The sequence below is a fragment of the Anopheles coluzzii genome, chromosome X (assembly GCF_943734685.1).
Source record: "Anopheles coluzzii chromosome X, AcolN3, whole genome shotgun sequence".
Taxonomy (NCBI): domain Eukaryota; kingdom Metazoa; phylum Arthropoda; class Insecta; order Diptera; family Culicidae; genus Anopheles; species Anopheles coluzzii.
This window is the reverse complement of record NC_064669.1, coordinates 1613622-1633760: the sequence shown is the minus strand read 5'-3', so window position 1 is coordinate 1633760 and position 20139 is coordinate 1613622. Positions and strand designations below refer to the sequence as shown.

The following is a 20139-nucleotide window of genomic DNA, read 5'->3' as shown; positions in this document are numbered from 1 at the left end:
TGTTTTTTTTTGTCCTGCATTTTGCACGTTGCTCTTAACGCACACATACATACACAGACAAGTTACTAATTGTTGCGGCGTTCCTATCGAACGGTCTAAGAGATTTTGTCGCTGCTGCTGCTACTACAAAGCGGTGCTGCTAGCGCCGCAGTTCTAGAGGGTTTGTAAAACACGACCAATATAAATGCTTATTATATCAAGAGGCACGCTCTCCTCACAACCGCTCGTTGTTTTTTTTTGTTCTTCTTCTTTTGTTTCCTACTCTTGCAAAGCTTCCCGAGGTGTCCCATTTACTACTTATATAAGACATATATATATATATATATATATATATATATATATATATATATATATATATATATATATATATATATATATATATATATATATATATATATATATATATATATATATATATATATCTTATATCTGCTCTACCATTAGCTACGTTTTACAGACAGTGTGCTGCTTGTGTCCTTCCGTGGGTTGTAAACAACTTATGCATATAATTTGATGGTGGGCCCATGTGTAGGTAACCCGATTCATTAGGCTTCTGGGGCTAAACACACAGTCACACACCCACACTTCAGTGTTCAGATATAGGTATATATATATAATAATAATAATAATAATTGTTTCATTTATATCAAGCTCTTAAGAAATCAGATGCGTTGCACTGTTTTGTATGTTTGTTTTCTTTATCGACAAGTATCAACTGTTCTTGAAACCGGTTGTATTTAGGCTATCATGTGTGCTATTCTTTTACTCCATTCACTTGAGCACTTCGACACTCTTTCCCCTCTTTGGTTCGTTCCGGATTGGATCCAATCTACACATCCACACACACACACACAGTGTTGTTTGCAACAGGACATTGTTTAGTACACATATTTGGGAACCAATGAAATCGCATCGATATTGGGTTTTAAGTGTTTTCTTTGCAAATCGCCTTTCCATTTGGTTGGCGATGTCACACACAGACGACAGGAATCATCTATGCATTTCCCTTTAGTTCGTTTGCTCTTTGGTATTTATGAGTTTTTTTTTATCGTTCGTGTTAAGGGTACTGTGATTTGCGGTGTTCGATAAGCGATACACACTAATTTTCTCTATCTCTCTCTCTCTTGGTGAAGGATAGAGAATCCTAGGAACCTACCAGCGCAAAAGCGGTCAAGTCATTTTAGCTATTTTCTTCTTCTACTTTTACTATTTCCTTCCTCAGCTGAATTATGGATGACTTCTACGTTCTCCTGCGCTTTTGGCAATACATCACAATTTAATTGAAAATCGTTTTTAAACATCGTCCCGCAACCGCGCCCTGCGCAACACATCTCATACCCATATCCGCGGTACAAACACAAACCGGACGCGCAGCACACACGTGGTGGCGACGGGGTTGGACGTGGGAGATAGGATGAGGTGTGCGCAAGACGGCAGGCAACGATCGTGCATAGATACTTTTCGGCCCCACTTTCTGTTGCTTTCTTCCTGCCGGCTGGGAAGGGGCGTCGCGCGCTGGAGCGCCTCCGGCCGGCCAGCCACCCACCGTTTCTCCCACTGTTTCTTACGGTCCGCGCGCGCATCCCGGTGCAGTAGTAGTAGTAGTAGTAGTATTAGTTGTTTGGGTTAGTGTTAATTGAGGAGCGCTTAGCATAAATTTAATGACTAAAGGTGCATAATCGTACTGTTCTGATAGCTGTAAATGGAAAAGCAACACGAAAGAAATGGTTTGGTTTTTGTTAGCGGTGCCTTGATGGGTGCGGGCCAAATTGTCTTACGCAATATGCACACAGGCACAAACATAGACACACACACACAACATGGAGGGTACGTGTTAATATTACACCAACCAATACCAATATATGTACTACAACCAACCACACACAAAAAAAAATGCCTACAACAAAACTCGAATAATAATGTATGAGGATGATCACATCAAACCACAGCGTAACATTCTATTAGATTAATGGTTTTAGTATTTTTCTTTTCTTCATGAGGAAATTAATTTCATTGTTTTGTTTTGAAAAATTATTTTCAACTAAGTTGAGTCAAGACAAGAATTTCAAGCATGTTTATTAAAAAAAAGTTTTTTTGAAGAATTAAAAATAGTCTCTTAAATTGTCCTCGTATGAGACTAAAACAAAAATGTCACGCGTTTTACTAATAGACTCAGTTGGTTCGATATGACCAAATTTTGGCGACGATGATTGTGAATATTCAATTACACTACTTCTAGATGACGGCTTTTTGCCATAGCAGCATGAGAAAACATTATGTACATATGAACTTTCACAAGAAGCTGTCGTCTAGAAACAGTGTTAAAATGGAAGTAGTTACAAACTGAGAAGAAAGATGTATAAAAAAAATGTTTAAAATTTGGATAACATGTAAATAATAAATGTGTTTTGCTTGTTTGAATGGTACACATTATAAAACACCATTCATCAGAATAAAAAAAAATGTTTTCATAAGCATCAGATGCAGTGATAATACAGCAGTTGAGAAAGCTTCGTAATTGTGTTTGTTAACGGTGCTGAACATTCAGAACATTGATACTAGCAAACAACAAAAACCAGTCTGCTCCAGCCGTTTCGTCAAAACGACGAGTCAAAAGACAACAAAATCGAATCATAAAATAATACAAAGAAATCGTTTTAAAAGCGTGTGCTACAGGAACATGCATCATGCCAGGCAGCATATATCTATCTACAATCTATCTACAGTGCAATGAGAGATGGGGGAGAACAGCAATGGGGGGGAGGGGTTGAGCAAGCACAGAAACTTAGTAATAATACCAATGATATGCTCTCATGCTGAAATGAAAGATGAAACGATAAAACTGATAAATCATAAGGGGATAGGGAAATCATTGCGAAAGAGGAGAACATGGGGAGGATGGAGATTTGTTTTCTAATGCCAACATAAACTAAACTAAACATCATCACCCGCAAACCATCTTTTTCTCTCTCGCTCACACAAACATGCATTATTTAGCCTCCATTCCATAGGTAGGAATAGGATTTGTACATGCTTTCCTATCCCTACTCACTCTCTCTCTCTTTTTCTCTCCCGTTTTCTTCTCTTTCGCAGGTGAATCTACGCATGCAGAAAGCGAATCAAGGTAAAAAAGATGAAAATGAAGATAAAAAATGACGTGCCCCGTGGAGGAAAGGCGGAATACGCTTTTCGCTCCCTCCATCTGCGCCTCCTGCCCCGGAGCAGTACTTACCCGGTCGAGGGCGTATCGCGGGACGCATCCGGCGACTGGATGTTGTAGGACGGGGTGTTCGGGAAGCTGTTCATCTGGTTGTTGGTCGGGCCGGGCATCAGTACCGCCCGCACCTCGGACGCGATGTAGTTTTTGTTGCGCGGCGGCCCGGCCGGCGTCGTGTACCGGTCGAACGCTTCGTGCTTCGGCTTGTTCGGGTACAGGTAGAAGAGATCGTCAAAGTCGCGGATGCGGTCGGACAGCGACCGGGTGGAGAAGTCTTTGGCCGTGAACGGCTGAATGTGCAGTATCTGGGGCTGCCCGTCGTTGCCCTCGTTTACCCAGGCGATGGTAATGCCACCTAAAATTGGTGCAAACCGCAAACAAAACGTTTCAGATTCGATCCCAAAAGTCCCCAAACGGCTGCCGTGCGGTGCGCCGCTCGCCCACTTACCGAGCTCGCTGTCGGAGAAGCGCAACAGAAAGGTACCGCGCGGGCACTTGAGCAGATAGTCCTCGGCCTTGGACTTGTGTATGAAGCCGATAATGCTGCCGTCCATCCACGGGCCGCGCAGATGCTCGCGCGTCACCTTCATCGCCGCGTAGAACCAGTCCCAGAACGTGAACGAGCGGTCCGGGATCGGCTCCTTGCAGAACTGCGACCACATGATGGTCAGATCGTTCGGCACCGGGAACGGCAGGTTCGTTTTGAACGCCTTCTCGCACAGGAAGTGCATATTCTCTGCCGTGAGCGAACGTCCGGTCGACGCGCGGAACTTCATGTTGAGCGCCTCGGCCAGCTGGTTCCAGATCACCTTGTCCGGCACCTGGAACGGGATCCGGTTGATGTCCGCGAACGCATTGTCCCAGGTGATGGTGGCCCACGACTGTGGCTCCTGGTTGCCGTGCACGATCACGACCACGGGCAGGGAGATGGTCCATACCTGCAAATCGTGGGTGGAGAGGGAAGGTGAATGGGTAAGCGATGGCTTGCTCCGTTAACGGGCGTGCTGCTATATACAGACCGAAAAGACGAGATCGCCATGGCCGACGGCAAAGCTGGACTGAAACAGGAGCGCAAACTTTTCATCCATCACACACTCGGTGCCCTTCTTCTCTGCGCGCTTGATCTTCTTCAACTGCATGTTTCTAGTGAGGAGATGAAAATAATGGCGTTAAAACTGTACTACGTATATATAAGTTTTTCTCTTAATCAGTAAAATCCAGTGCTGTAAAATGTCCCTGTCAATGTCATAAAAGAATCTGACTGAAACAAAATCCATGTCCGCGTCACGTACTCAATTGTGATAATCAGAGGTGATACTCAAAACGATTGGTGTAACCAATGCAACTTTGCAGCACTGCCTCTTATTACAAGTTTTTCGCAAAACGAGCGAATCTAAATGCTCAACCTCTTTTAACGAGTAAAATCTTGAATAATGAGCAATATCGTTTGTGCTGCTGATATTTTTTTTGCTGTCGACAGCAAGTGAAATCAAGTTCACAGTTGTTAACATAAAACACTTCTATAATTTTATGTATTGCTCTGGTAAACGATAATTCTAATACTAATTCTAGTTTGGAGCAGTTTTTTTTTCATATATTTGATGCTAGTGCGTCTCAATTGCTTACCTGAAGCTCACTGACAGCTGCTTGGTCGTTTCGTTGTACTCCAGATTGCCGATGTTGTTCATGATTTCGCCGCACGACTGCTCGGAAGCTTTGTTGGTCTGTTGCGTCTGCTGTGCCTGTGCCTCTGTAAGGTACGAAAAGCGTCAATCGTAAGGTCGTCTCATCGCACAACGGTACCCACACCCACCAACCCACTCACCGGAAATGATGGACACCTTCACTTGCGGGTTGACCATCTTGATGTTGAGCGTGTTGCCGACGAGCAGCCGGACCGTCGCGGCGAACCGCGTGTTCGTCTTCATCACCTGCGGCGGCTGCTTCTCGATGATGAACGTGTTGGTAATGAGCATCTTCAGCAGGTTGGTCACGTCGACCATCGCCTGCGGCAGCAGGTCCGGCACGTCCTCCTGCTCGACGTGCAGCTTCGACTTGTTCTTGATCGCCAGCCGGATCTGATCCTTGGTGCTCCAGATGATCTCGGCCAGGCTTTCGCACCACGCCTGTATCGTGTCGAGGTTGCTGGCGCTCATCATCGACGCCCCGTTGCCGGCAAAGCCCTGGTTAATCTTCCACTGCGACAGATACTTGTTCAGCACCTTGTTCTGCACCTCGTCCGTGATGAGGATCGTCTTGCGGAAGCCGTCGACCAGCGCGAGCCGCTTCCCGGTGCACAGCTGCAGCCGATCGTTCACCATCTTCTGGTGCTGGGCGAGCTGGTTGTGCGCGTGCGCCCGCATCTCCGCGTTCTCGATCGTCTCCAGCTGGGCCCGGTTTTTCTGCAGCTCGTGCACCTCCAGCAGCAGATGCTCGTACTCCTTCATCAGGTTCCGGTTGTCGTTCTCGTTCGTGCGCACCATGATCTGCAGCTGCTGGACCGCGTTGAACACCTCCGTCACCTCCGGGTCCTGCACGTTCACGCACTCGTCCGGGTAGGCGACGCACTGGCGCTCCCGGTGCAGACAGTTCATCAGGTGCTGGTACAGCTGGGCCGGATTGTGCGAGAACAGCTGGCGGAAGTTCCGGGCCGACTCGTTCAGCCGTATCTTGATCGTGAAGTTGCTCTCCGGCAGGTTGATCGCCGTCCGCTCCAGCTCCATGATGAGCTGGTTGAGAAAGTTGGCCGCATCCTGCTCGTACACCGCCTCCTGGTCGTTCGTGTACACCGGCGCGTTGCTGTGGAGTGGGGGGAAAAGATGAGTTTGATCATTTCATATCGGACGCCTTCGCTTCGCAGAGCATGCTTACAGCAATCGTTCCTCGATCCAGTCTGCCAGGTAGTGCCGCACCTCGATCGGAAAGTTGCTGCCGTAGATGAAGCGTATCTGCTCCAGGATCGGCTGCGGCAGCTGGTTCACCCGGGCCCACAGTGACATCTTGGGGGTTGTTTTTGGCTTCTTCCTGCTCTTTTTATGTACGCTTCCTTCCCTTACTTATTGCACACACGACCTTCGCGCCCGCAAAATGGGGGGGAGGTTGGAGAGCGGACAACACCAACGCCACACCAAGCAGGCGGTTGTTGGTGAGTGAGCGTGTCGCTGCGCCTGGCTGTTGCTGCGGCGATCGATCCAAACAACCGTTTGGTTCTGAGAGCTTTCCGTCTGTGATTCGCTTTAATTACCGGCACGCCAAAACGGTCCCGCTCTAATGAAGCACGACTGGGCGCTGCAAAGGGAAAATGGAGAGTAACATTAAGATTAGTGTTGAGTGTATTTGCACCAAACATGCACACAGAGACACATACACACACACACATATATATCGAGAGACTCGAGCCTGCACATCCGCCCGTATTTTTTTTTTTCAACTCTGCCCTCCCACCACCTCCCAGCAGCTGCAGCAAAGTGCAGTGCAAAATACAGTTTAGCACGTCAGCAACGGTCTCTATCTATCGGGGTGTGCGCATTTGTTGTTTCTTGAGCGAGACTTTCCAGTTTGAACTACATTTGTCTATCCGCCGACTTGCTAGAATGCCACCCCCACCACCCTGTGTAGTAGAACGCTCGCACGCACACAGCAACCGATCGTGGAACCGATAAGTCAACGGCGAAAAGGGTGAAGTGAAGTTGAGGGTACTGCACTTGAACGCCGCTGCTATTATGCACACAGAGACACACCGACACTTGGACCTGTTAGGCAGAGAGGGCAAGTGTGGCGCGTGAACTATTATACGCTGCACGAACTGCCGCCTCTCTCCCTGCCCAGCCAGGGGTCGGCAATGCCATTTGACGACTTGGAACTTACATCAATCCACAAAGGTAGAAAGTGAAGAGACCATTCCGATATTGAACTGCTTGAAGGTTAGAGCCTCACCAAGGAGATATTCTTGTGATTGGCACATTGACAACATTCATTTTGGTTATGCTACAGCAGAATGGATTGAGTGGGGAAAGCCATTGGAGCACTTGCTGCTCACAAGTAAACCAGCAACTTTCGTCATCTGTGTTCACGTTTTGGATCATTTCAACTGTTTTTAATTGATTGGAAATGACATTCTGACATACTGCAAGTGTCTTCTTGATGTCTCAGTGGAATATCTTCATCACATATCTACTCTGGAGGTCTAACCACAAATTTTTGTACCATCCTGAGACGTTCGTCGCCTGCGCTCTGGAGCGTTCTTCGTCTTCTGCATCACGATTTACACCTTCCAAACTGCATAATCAGTTGCGCACTAATAGTTTGCCGCCCACTGATGTGCATGTGTGTGTGTGTGTGTGTGTGTGTGTGTGTGTGTGTGTGTGTGTGTATCGCATCAAGATGATCGAAAACAGGCCTGCCCGGGGATTTACCGCACAGTGTGGCGAAGGGTCGGCAAGTGCATGCGTGCATTCTAATGCCTGCCGAAGGACCCAAACGTTCCAATCGTGTGGCAAAGATCATACAAGACCCCCGGACCCCCGTTGAACAGTGCTCTCCCGTAGGTCCCACGGTACGGGTCTGCGTGCAAGGGGGCAACTATATAAATGCATCCTCCTCCTCCTCCTCCTCCTCCTTCTCCCACCGGTTCCGGTTCTCCTTTCTGCACCTCCCCTCATTCCAAGCCCCCCCCCCCCCCCCCCGTTTTGCTAGCGTCCCCGATGCAATTTCCAGGAAGTTTGCTTGTTGTTGTTGTTTTTGTGTCGTTGTTTAGGGCCGCGGCGCGTCACTTATTGATTGCAGCGAGTCCGCGTGTTCTAGAGCTAATCACAACCCGGGAGGCATGTTTAGCAAACTCTCCTTCCACTCCTCCAACACTCTTCCGGCCCTCCCCTACCCCCGTCTCTCCAAAAGCTGTAAAGAAATTTTTAAAAGCGTGTCGTTGTTTACTTCGTTCCTTTCGTGCTGTGAGTAGAAAGTAGCAAACAACCGAGAAGGTCCTTCTCGTCAGCGTCACCTCACACACACACACACACACTTGACCTTGCAACAGCAAAACAGGAAACAGGGTGAGGGATTGGAGGTGGGGGTAGGATTGTTTCCGGTTTTAAATGGAGCGATAAAAAAAGGCAGTGGAAAAAGGGAAATTGTGTAAATTGTGTTAGAGCCGCGCGTAACAGAGAGCGCGCCGTTACTTTTAGGCCGCGAACCTGATGCGATGAATGGCCACTCTTGTTATTCTTCGCGGGGTGTGTGTGTGTGTGTGTGTGTGTGTGTGTGTGTGTGTTTATGTGTGCTATATGTTATTTTTAGCGCCAGCTCCAAAATTATCGCTCCCCGTGAGACGAGTTTGATTTTTATTGGCGGATAGAGAGATAGAGAGAAAGAGAAATCAGATAATCGATAATTCAACGCGCCTCAACATTACTGTGGTCTTTGGGGTGTGATTGTGGAGGGTCTAATTTTGGAACTTCCATCGAGGAATGAGCTTGAGATGGAGAGCTTTTCTTATAGCACTTCATCCCCCCGCTCCCGCCCACTCTTATGTTGCCAGTGATTGTAATTTATTACCATTGCCAGCGGTGCTGGTTGCTATTTTAACGAAGTGTGATTGGCGATCCTTTGCAATCTGTCTCACACATTTATTACTGATTTTGTTTTTACGCTGTAACTATTGCCCTTTCTACCGTTAATTTCAGGGTGATCAGGCAGAGGGGGGAGGGGGGGCGAGACTCATTGAAGCGTGAAGGAGAAGATTATCTAGAAACTAGAGTAATGTGATTCTTCCTGCTTCATCTGAAGATGTTACGATTCTAGGCAGTGTATTGTATTTTTTATGAAGTTTGACATTTGTCGGCTGAAATGACGTCATCACACGACACATTCTCAGCAAAGCCTCAGGAACTGGAACAGTTTAGCGAATGTGTGATTGATTTTTGTTGTTTTTTTTTCTGCTAGAGCACACATGTTTCAAACAAGATAAAGTAAAAACCAACTGGAAACATCAATTTACAAATTTAGTAAATGTATTAAAGGGTTGCTTAGAGTTTTTTGAAAGGTTTCTCAAAAAATTTTGAGAGTTACCAAATTATCGTATGGATCATTTGAACCTGGATTAAGGACTGAAGGATGATTAGAAGCTCTGGTTAAGCTTAACTCTAATTTTTACCAAAACCCAGAACAGTCATTTTTTGCGCAACATTGCGGGATACCCCCAACGATCATTATTTGGATGCCGAAACTACCAAATTCCACTCAATTTCAACATCATAATTTAGTTCCTTTAAACACACAAGTTGAGAGAAATGCACAAAGCAAACTCTCCTCCTCTACGATTAGAAACTCGGTGCACTTGTGTTTACAGAAACGGAGCGCGATGTTGGTGCGCCACCCCGCAACTCCACCGCCACCCAGCAGCAGCAGCAGCAACAACAAAAAAAAAAACCACTGGTCAAGAAAATTAAGCCATCGCGCGCGGTTTCATTCCGTGGAAAAGGCTGATGTGTATCGATGCCGGCGCACCGGTCCTTTTTTCCATGGTACAAGCGTTTGTGCGCGCTCCACCGCTCTCATCCACCCTCCGTGAATCTGCATCTGTGCTCTAAACAAAAACACAAAGAAGCACCAAATGGCACCACCACCGTTTCGCTGAGCAGGCACGTTCACGACAAAAGGCTCGCAGAGGGGTCGCGGGCGGGGCTGAGAGCCCGAGTGCCGAGCAAAACACATATCGAATTACGCACATCGGCACACAACAAACGCGGGCATAAATAAAATAGGGACCGCGCACAAGGGGGTGAGTTGTTTGATGTGTGGCGGGGGAGATTTCGGGGGGGGGCTTGCGCGGAGGGTGTAGGTTCTGAGGCCTCTCCCGTTAGGAAGAGAAGTTTCTGGTTGCAGCCGAGCGGGGTTCCAGAAACGAAACAGGCCAAGGGAAAAAAGTGAATCGCCAGGGGTCAATATACCAGGAATTGTTTATAGAACTGCCGGTACGTATGGGCAAGTCCCCCAACACACACCTTCACCGCGCAGTGGAAGGGACTGCTGAGCACAACACATAAACACAATAATGCTCTGCTGACTAATCGATAGCGCAAACATTGAACCTTTCTTGAACCTTTGGTAAAAAAAAGGCTGAAAGGCGTCTGTGTGTTGGCGCAGGAAGCAGGACCTGGGGCTAGGCGCTGACGTGTTGCATTGACGCTATGCTGCTTCGAAAAGTAGCCGATGGTTGGCACACAAAGGTAATTGAAAAATACAAACTATGTAGCAGTACAGTGAGTTTGAATTGGAGATTACTGACTGAATATGACAGGAGTTTTCGAGGCCCTATACTTGGCACACTTGATTAGTGTTGGGTAAATCAGATTCAGATTCAGGAATCTGAATGAATCTTTGGAATTATTCAATGAATTTGAATCTCGGTTAAAAAGTATCATGAATTTCAAAAATTCGTGAATCCTCAAGGATTTACGAATCTTCAAGGATTGAATATCGAAAAATTCAAGGATCAAAAGATTCATTAATCTCGAAAGATTCACGAATCTCTAAAGAATCAAAGTGCTGGGGCTTTTTATTGTTCTTATTCTAAGCGTAACAACCTACGTGGTCATGCCACCATATACAGGATTTGTTTTTGATAGTTTGTTTTGCTACGGGGAGATGGTCCATGCGAGGCTTGAACCGACAACGGGCAATTTTTAGGTGGGATTGGGCAAATTCTATATTTTGGAAATCATACATCTCTAAAGATTAATGAATCCTTAACGATATATGGATTTTAATGGATTTGTGAATCTTATAGAATCGTGAATCTTAAGAGATTCATGAATCCTTGGAGATTCGCGAATCTTTAGAGATTCATGAATCCTTGGAGATTCGCGAATCTTTAGAGATTCATGAATCCTTGGAGATTCGCGAATCTTTAGAAATCAATGAATCGTTGAATGTTCGACTCGAGATTCGAATCACTCATCAATGAATCTTCATATGAATGAATCTCAACGAAAGATGCATGCAACCCAACACTACACTTGATCACTGGCCGGGGGGGGGTCCCGGTCTTGCACTTCAAGAGTACGCAAACAAAATTGCTTCTTCGAGCGTGCAGCTTTTACCAAGCCACGGCTGGTGGATTGAAACCCCCCTTGTGTCTGTGTGCAGCATAATCTCTTCGCTCGTAATCTCATGTCCCGCGCGTCACACAATTCTCGATTGATTTCAATTTAATTTCTAACGCAATCTGACCTACTGAAAGCCACGCTGCTGTGCGCACTGCACTTGCCGTGCCGTGTGTAATATCTCCTCTGTGTCAAGTGTCAAGTATTTTTAAACCCCCTCCCATCGCTTAGGCAGCAAATTGGAGCTAGCGTGAGGGGGAAGAATTTTAAACAGGGACGTAGAAGTGCCATTTAAGTTTGAATTCTGAATTCAAACCATTATTAGTTATCAGCATTATACGACAGGTGGCAATTGAATTGTTCGACGTGTAAAACATCAATTGCATGTCAAATTCAAATCTCCCCCCGGAAAGCTCGGTTGAGACAGAAGATGAACGAGACAATGATTTCATTTCAAAGCGAATCCCTGATAACTGAGATTTTTTTAAGGCCTTAATGCGTCAAACAAAACAAAATCCATTAAACCAAGAAGTTCATGGACGAAAGCTCATTAAATAACACGCGTTTATTTATTACCATTTTTTTTCTCCATAGCATAACAGCCCTGATGATGAGCTGACCGGACAGGACGTGACACAAAAAAGCGAAAAATTCTTTCAAGTTTTGATCGGATCTTTAATTGCCGGCTGTAATTGCGCACTTTGATCTTCCCATTTTGAGTTCCAATGACATGTGTTTAGGCATTATGAGTCATCCTTTGTCAAGATTCTGCAGTAAAAACTTTGCCAAAATACCTTAACCCTCTTTCCCACTTCCACGCTAGCTTTATTTGCATCTTTAGTGAGATTATTTACATTCGTATCTGTTATCAAATCGATGAAAATTACTCCAGGGCTCTTAAATGTGATAAATTGGAGCCATTCTAGCGGCAAGAAGCGTCAATAGCGCGGGAGGAGAAGGTGGAAGGAGCTTAACAATTGGCTCGTAAAAAAAACGTTGAAAGGCCAAACTGAGCAGAACAATAAACAACTATTTAGTCAAACTCATCGAAGGTTGTTTTGACGGTTTGTTTTTCCTACTTGTGTCAAAACCGAGAAGAAGACCCTGACAATTCAGATACCTTTCGTTGTATTGAAATTGTGTTTTTTTTTCTTTCCTATCTCAAGCACCTAGCATCTGTACGCTCCCTGCCGGGCAATATTGACGTCTCAATGACACTTACAAAGCTTGCGTTTTTCGTACCTAACCACTCATGTGGCCCAGCACACGCTGTCTTCTGGGTGTTTGTCATCATTCGCCTCTTTTTTTGTTGTTGTTGCTACATACCTTCCTCTGTTAGGTATTCGGCACAGCCACAGCATCCTCCAGGAAAGTCAACCAACGCCCCCCGAGCAGCACAAAAAAGCCCCACACATCGATTTGCCGTTACGCGGAAAAGGCTCCACCATCAAACACGGGGCCATGATGATTGGCAACCTATTACACCACCACCACTCCCACCCAAAAGAGCGTGGCGAAGAGCAGAGTCGCGGAAATCAAGGAAAAAAGCGACACCTTCGCCATTTCACGTTGCCATGTGGACCGGGGGCAGGGCAGCGCAGAAAAAACCAATAAGCTACAATGATTAATTGAAGCAAAAAAGACATCCCAACCCCCCCCCCCCCCCTGCTGCCCACTCGCGAAGTTAATTGAAATGCGCGCGCTTGGATACCAATTGTTGGGCGGAAAGCCGCTCGTGCAAAGCAAAGGAAGTAAGGGAGATGGGGGAAAACTGTTACTAATTAGATGAAAACACAGCTGAGGAAAAGTGCGTGGGAGATGGGTTTGGTGTGCTGCAGGCGCCACAAATTAGCGCGCCACTGCCCTGCTCGGCCACGGTGTGTTTCTCTGTGTGTGCTTGCGTTGGGAGCCAATATAAGCAAGTGAAGGAAAACGGCAGCAGACACAGCGGGCAGGGCACAGAAGGAAAAAAAAAGAAACCATCCAACCTGTTGCTTTTGTTAAGGATACATTCGTGCAGGATGAAGAAGATACAAAACATCATTTTACGGTGACAGAGACAGGAACAGCAAGGGGACGGCGGAGAGCAAGCGCCGAATCCTTGCCGCCCGGCCAGCCCTGGGAAGCTGCGCTGACCTAAATTCATCAAACCTCGCGAGAGTTCCTCTCTCTCTCACACACACACACTCTCTTGTATTTGCATCTCCCCTTCTCCCTCCCTTTATTGTCCTTTTCCTGCTCCCCCCATTAGTGCCCGGGGCACGATTGCGCGCAGGACACAATCCTCAACAGCTGGACCGGAGAAACATGCAAATGGGGGGTTCGATCTTCTTAACAGCTCTCTCTGTTGAGATCCAAAAACCAAAAACCAGAGGGCAAAAAAGCAGTAAATCAAACAATCCGGGGGTGGGGAGGTGGTCGATAACAACACACTATTGCCTCTCTTTCTCCCAATTTCTCTCTTTATCGAACACTCTGTGTGTTTGTGTGTGTGCCCCTATCAGCTGCTGTGTAATAAGGGCGCATGCTTCCCGGGGCAGGGCCACACAGCAAAACAGCCGCTCGAAAAACGGAGAACCTTTAGATAACCTTTTTCTTCTCTTTTTTTTGGACTACAGGGAATTTACCAAGGTGAACAACAACAAAAAAAGGACACTCACAAACCGGCGACAAGAGGGGGAGCGCGGTGGTGCTGTAATAATGGGGCCCGGGCAAAACACACACACACACACCACTTGTTAGCCGCGCGAACAGGTTCCAACATTAATCATGGATGAGCATGGGACACATTTGAAAAAGGGAAAATTATTACCAACATTATTACAATGTGTTAAAATTGCTTTTTTTTGTATTTCTTCCAGCAGTACCGAGAGAGAAAGATAGATTGTAATGCATAGCGAAGAAGACGGAGAGAGAGAGAGAGAGAGAGAGGGAGAACGAGAGCAGAAAAGTAAAAGACGTAACGTCGTCCTGCAATAAACCGGAACTGAAAAGTTAGATTTCCCAGGGGAGAACAAGAGAGACAGAGAGAGAGCAAGAAAGAGAGAGAAATCCAAAAAAAAAAACACAAACAAATCCCCAGAACTACTAGGCGTTGTTCGTGGCCTTTTTTGTTTGCCCCCCTCCCCCACCCCCTCCCCCCCTTTTTTTGAAGTGGGTGAATGGTTGAGTTATCGAACACGGCCGAACACAAACGAAAAAGGGATGATTCGCAGCATCATTTACTAATTGTGCCACTGATGAGTGGTGAGAGCCCGCAACGCAAGCGTGTGCGCCACTCACCGGCACTCACGGGGGCAAACCACGTTGCGCTGGGCTACTGCTACTACCATTACAGTACACATTACAAGCGGAAGGAGGAGTGGAATGGGGTTTTGTTGAGATTTTTATTTTAATGATTAAGTGGAAGATAACTCAAATAAAGTAAATAAGTTACAAATTTAAGGACAATTGCTCGAGAGGGTTTAACACTAGAACTACTGCCAAGCGTTTTAAGCGTTTCTGGCCAAATTTGCTAGCAATTGTTGCAAAAGACATTACAACAATCAGCTTAATTTTGGATTGATTTGAAATACATTCTCATCTCATGTCACACTGTTGCTTATGATTACTATGTAGCTAGTCGAATTTAAGCGTTACCAGTCACCAGGCACTGATCCGGTAGTTCTAGTGTTAAGCAGCTGCTCTTGCGAAGATTCTGGGTGACATTCTGGGGACACAATTTCAGTGCAAAACCAACGGTGGAAACCGATCCGAACATTCTGGCCAGTTAAATCAAGCCACCGGTTCCCTCCCTGTGTTTCAAGCTCGACACGAGAGCATCGCAGAGGGCGGCTGGTTGGTTGATGGTCGAACATTTGATGGGCGAAACGGGACCACCACACGGTTGCATCCGAGGACCCTGGGCCGTTGTCATGGTGAGCTGCTCTCCCGAGCGCACCGGGCATCCGTGCGACACTGTCGTGACGTCATCATCAGCGGAGCCTCTGTCTGCTCTCCACCTGCTGGTGTGTCAACTTACCCGCTCTCTGCCACGCTCTCACACTCTGTTCACAAACCCCGGATGTGGATATCTGTTGCTCATCCGCTCAAGTGCAGGAGCCAATCCGACCCCTGCCCCCCCCCCCCCCCCAACTCCCCTATACAGAGAGCTAGAAGTAAAATAAAAAATGCTCCAGCTGCTATAACAACACAGCACACACACACACGCTACTAACCGATGCAACATGCCCCATCACACACCTCACTCTATCTCTCTTTTTCTCTTTTTCTATCTCTCTCTCTCTGTTCTCCATCTTCTTGCCCCCCACAGCAAAACGCCGTGAACTTTATCAATTATGCAAATTAAATCGCATTTTAAACCGCCAACATTTTAACTGCATCCGTGTGTTCACCAATGTGCGGACACACAGCCACCAACACACACACACACAGAGTTGCAGCGCGCAACAGGAAATATGGCCTTCCCCACCCCCGCTGGTTGTGTGTGTGTGTGTTGCGGCTGGGGCTACGTGTTGCGCTTTTTGAGCGGCATTGGTTCTTCGGTTATGCGCAAGTACGCCTGAGCGTGGCAGCAGGGAAGGGAGGGAAGGAGGAAGGGTGCTCAAAGCACTGAAAAATGTACCAATTTCGACCGTACATGGAAAATCAAGCTGAAAAAGAGCATACAAACAAAAAAAAAAACAACAGGAACCATCATCTTTCCTCGCAGCTTGCCGAGGAGCCACCGGTCACTCCGCTAAGTGGCAAAACCAATAGGTGGTGCAGGGAACGCTTTAAGTTCTAAGCTAAGCTCGGTGGCTCTGCCTTGAAAATGCTCCGAGTTTGCTAGTATGCCAATGCCCGGTGGCCGCTGGAAAGGCAATGTTTCATTTTTCCGTCTTCGGGCTCGGGCGCGCGAGCCTACATTTCGGTGCGATAGGGAAACACGCTGTGCAAACCCTTCAGAACACACCACCCCCATTCTCCTCCCCCTATGGACGAATGGGATTAAGGTACACATACACACACACACACACACACACACACACACACAAGTACAACTACACAAACACACAGTTAGACGGACCTGGCTTTGCTTTGCTGGTGTGGTTTAGCACGCGCTCGCGACACGCATTTTAGGGGCTCATCAACACACACGCGCTCACACACACACACACACACGTACATATACAGCACAGTGTAACCCAGAGTACGCACCGCGCGTCGATGCGTTACAACATCCCGTACCGTACTGACGTGAGCGGCCGGCCGAACAGTACGCTTTTATACCGGAGCCCGCGCCACACACGGTGGGGCTGGGCTCTCTCTCTCTCTCTCTCTCTTTCATGCGCGGCTGCTACCCACAAACACAGACACACACACACACACAGTTTGCACGGGGTCACTCACGCACGGTCTCGAGTTTGCCGGTTGCCCCCGCCAACGGTATTTGGGGTGAAAGAATAGGAAAATTGTGCGAACACCACCCGGATTTTGTGTGCGAGCCTTTTCCGGCAAACACAGCGTTCCGGCAGCCCCCCCCCCCCCTGTCCGGCGGCCTACAAGTAATGTTTTATTTTATCTTTATTACAAATTTCATGCTAAAAAGAACTCAATGTTGTTCTCAGTATCTACTAAGCTAGTTTTGCCCGAAACGCTTAACACGCTTGGTAGGGTCCAGTGCTAGAAAAAAATTAGCAATTTTATTACTCACCAACGCCAGCAGCGCTTTCTCTTCATTTTCTTATTTAATTTATGATTGAAATGAACTGCTTTAAAGAGTTAACGCTACACCAGATGAGTTTAGAATTACTTACACACTAACAGTGAAGCGTTTTTTAGGCCAACTTCGACGCAACTATTCCATATAATTCAAGAAAAAAACGCTTAAAACGCCTGCTACTTCCAGTGTTCTAGCACTGGTGGGGGGAAAGGACTTCCATTATGTATCTACTATAGCGTCAGTCCTAAGCCGGCGATATTTCATTTACAAAAAAAAACTCAGTAAACGCTTCAGTCTTTGGAAGCGAAACGCTTCGAGTAAGCAATTTTTTTTTGCACATTCCAACGCAACAAAAATCATCGTTTGTTCAGGTTGGATTTTTGAATTTTCTCCCCCCCAAAAAAAAATAATAATAATAATAATGTCCCAAATTGCCGCCACAACACGCCAACTGTGTTTTCCGTACAGTTACAGCGTGAGTTCTGGACGGTGTAACAAGGCGCAAGCAAAGTGAGAGCATTTTGGAACTCACCAAACAAACAAAAAAAACATACTCCAAGGCATAGAAATCGAAAAAAGAAAACTAGAACAAGGGACACGATAACAAGTACTCCACACCTCTCTCAACGTTCCAGACGCCAAACGGCAAGACAGTGGCAGAGAGGGCTACATGAAGGGTGCAGAGGCGTATCCCGACGCATACGCCTACTAACCAGCCGGTACACACAAACACACACCACACCTAGACGGGACAGTACTGCGCGAGACAAAACAATTCGCTGAACACTGTTTGTTTGGTTCGTTAATAATTTCCTTCGGTTTTCAGTGCTTTTGGGGTGCTTTTGGTGCATCACACACTTGTCTAATGTTGGGTTTGTGTCAGGTAGACGACTTTCCACAGGTTGTGCGCCTATCACACTGAGACTGACACACGGCGCACGTTCCCTTCTCCAGCTTAGCCCTGTGCAGGCGTCGTTGAAACATTACGTCCACGACAAAATCGCTCCAATAAGAAAACAACCTTCCCAAAATGCAACAAAAACGCTCGAACGGTTCGTTCGGTCAACCATAAAACTGTGGTATAAGTAAATAAATAAATAACCCGGCAGCAATTAATGAAAACGCTACGCCTCTGTGTGCCTACATGTGCTGCTGCTGACTACGAATTTATTATTTGATGTTGGTTTTCCCGACATTTCTGCATTTTCATTTCGGCTAAATAAAACAACCGTGCCCAGTCGTCCGGGAAAAAGGCAAACAATTAATTCATTTCACTCTGGCTCTTGCTTCAACCCTTGACGAGGGGGAGGGGGGGGGGGTTTGCAAGAGGAGGCATTAAATTTTGACCAATCTTTGTCGCCGGCGCCACGGCGATGAATTTGATTTCGTGATGGGGACGACCAACGGGAGTAGTAAAGGCAGATCGCCACCAAATTAGGGTTGGTTTTTCCGGCTCCAGCTCGGGGGTGGATTTTTCCCACCGAAAGCACGCACCAAAAGTAAGTTAAGAGAGAGAGAGAGAGAGAGAGGAAGAGGCGCAGCTTCGGCGAAAGAAAAGTGGCAATTAGCGAGCGCCCAAGTGTGTAGTGCGTGCTCCCACACCCCCTCTAGTGCACTCTCCTTCTTCGCTCGTTACAGGGTTTTCCAGGAGCTCTCATAGCTGCGGGACACTTTATTGAGCCTTTCCTTACACGAAGTGAATGGTAATGTAATGGGAATTGGACTCTCTACAGCAACCTTGGTGGACACTGCCAATAAGAATTTCGAAAGAGCCTGTCCAATAAGCGTACCATTTACCAATTACCATCATTTGAAGTTCACTTCCCATAAGAAAGAGCCAAGGAAGTGTCCGCCAATGAGAAACGCCTGGAAAACACTGTATCATTGTTTGGTCCCTTTTCGAGCACGATTGGGCAGTGGGGACAGAAGGAGCGTGAAGGAGGAACGAAACAAAACTAAACAAATTAGGATCAATGATTGAAAAAACAAAAACAAAGCAAAAACGTCGAATCAAAAGAGATATAAAAATTGAAGAAAAAAAAAAGCCACACTGGCACCAGGACGAGAGAAAGGAAATGTCAAATCACTTCCCCCTTCCTGTGCCATTTAAAATAACATCTTCCTCTAGATCCGGGAGCTTACTTTCCACCGGAAAGTACACACCAACAACAACAACAACAGCAACAAAAACACTCACAACAGTGGCTTGCGGTGAAGGAGGGGTTTTTCCCGGAGATGGCTTTACAAAGGCGGGCCGCGCGCGCTCAATTTCCCGGGCTTTCCCGCTCGTTCGCAGGAGCTTGGCGGGGTCCGTCGGGCGGGAAGAAGAGGGCAGTGCCATCGAGTTCGAAATTCTGAATTGATGTGTTCAGCGAAGGGTAGGTGTGGGGGGGTGGGGGGGGGGGTTAAGCGAGAAGCTCTAAAAACGCCTGTTGCTATTCGCAACCGGAGCAGCGGGGGACTTACTTCGGGAGCAATCGTCGTCCTGTGAGAGAGTGAGAGTGCAATGAGTGACCGACCGGCTGTGAATGGAGCACGGGGGAAGGGGATTCGCGAGAGGGCACCGGGGGTGGTGCGCGGCACTCTCGCAGCGCTGCTGGGCTGGGCAAATTGGAAATCGGTCAAAAGGACGCGCCTGCACAAACCAGGATACACCAGCCAGGCAAGGGCTTGGCGCTGCCGCTGCCTCGAGCGAACGAGCGAATGAGAGCCTATTTCGCACCAGCATGGATCCAGAGAGAGAGCGAGAGAGAGAGCGGAGCTCGAGCATTATTTTTAGAACCATGTTAACAGGAATGCCGGTAAGGATGTAATCCGGGGAGGAGACGATGGAAGGAAGAGCAACACAAAACGGGAGGGGCAGAAACGATGCAGTGGGCGCAATGCTGGAAAAGCGAAGAGCGAATATAGTTTGCTTTTTAGTGAATGCGCGTCATTAATAATTTAAACCGATCCCGGGCAAGCTTTGTTTTCTCTGTTCGCAACGCTTTTGACTTAGAGTTTCTGCTCCTTCCGCCTAAACCAAAAGGGATAAAGGAGTGGGATGGAGGGGATGGGGTGAAATGGAAGAAAAACAGTCACTTCCTCTTCGGGCAAAGGGATGCACAAAGCAGGAC

At 47.0% G+C, this 20139-nt stretch overlaps 1 protein-coding gene across 6 annotated transcripts in view; it reads right to left on the bottom strand.

The window, feature by feature from the left end:
- The window catches only part of LOC120958964 (signal transducer and transcription activator), a 40212-nt gene that overhangs the window by 10672 nt on the left and 9401 nt on the right, over positions 1–20139 (bottom strand). For 3 of the 6 annotated variants that reach the window (XM_040382063.2, XM_040382078.2, XM_040382087.2), the window contains 6 exons: positions 6089–6505; positions 5043–6016; positions 4844–4967; positions 4237–4360; positions 3666–4155; positions 3233–3572 (listed from right to left, as the gene is read on the bottom strand). In XM_040382063.2, coding sequence (XP_040237997.2) covers positions 3233–3572; positions 3666–4155; positions 4237–4360; positions 4844–4967; positions 5043–6016; positions 6089–6216 — 2180 coding nt within the window. In that variant the 5' untranslated portion in view covers positions 6217–6505. Of the gene's footprint in view, positions 1–1064; positions 1697–2798; positions 2817–3232; positions 3573–3665; positions 4156–4236; positions 4361–4843; positions 4968–5042; positions 6017–6088; positions 6506–16387; positions 16570–20139 lie in introns of those variants that run through there. The other 3 variants (XM_049605078.1, XM_040382070.2, XM_040382093.2) reach the window with 3 other exon arrangements.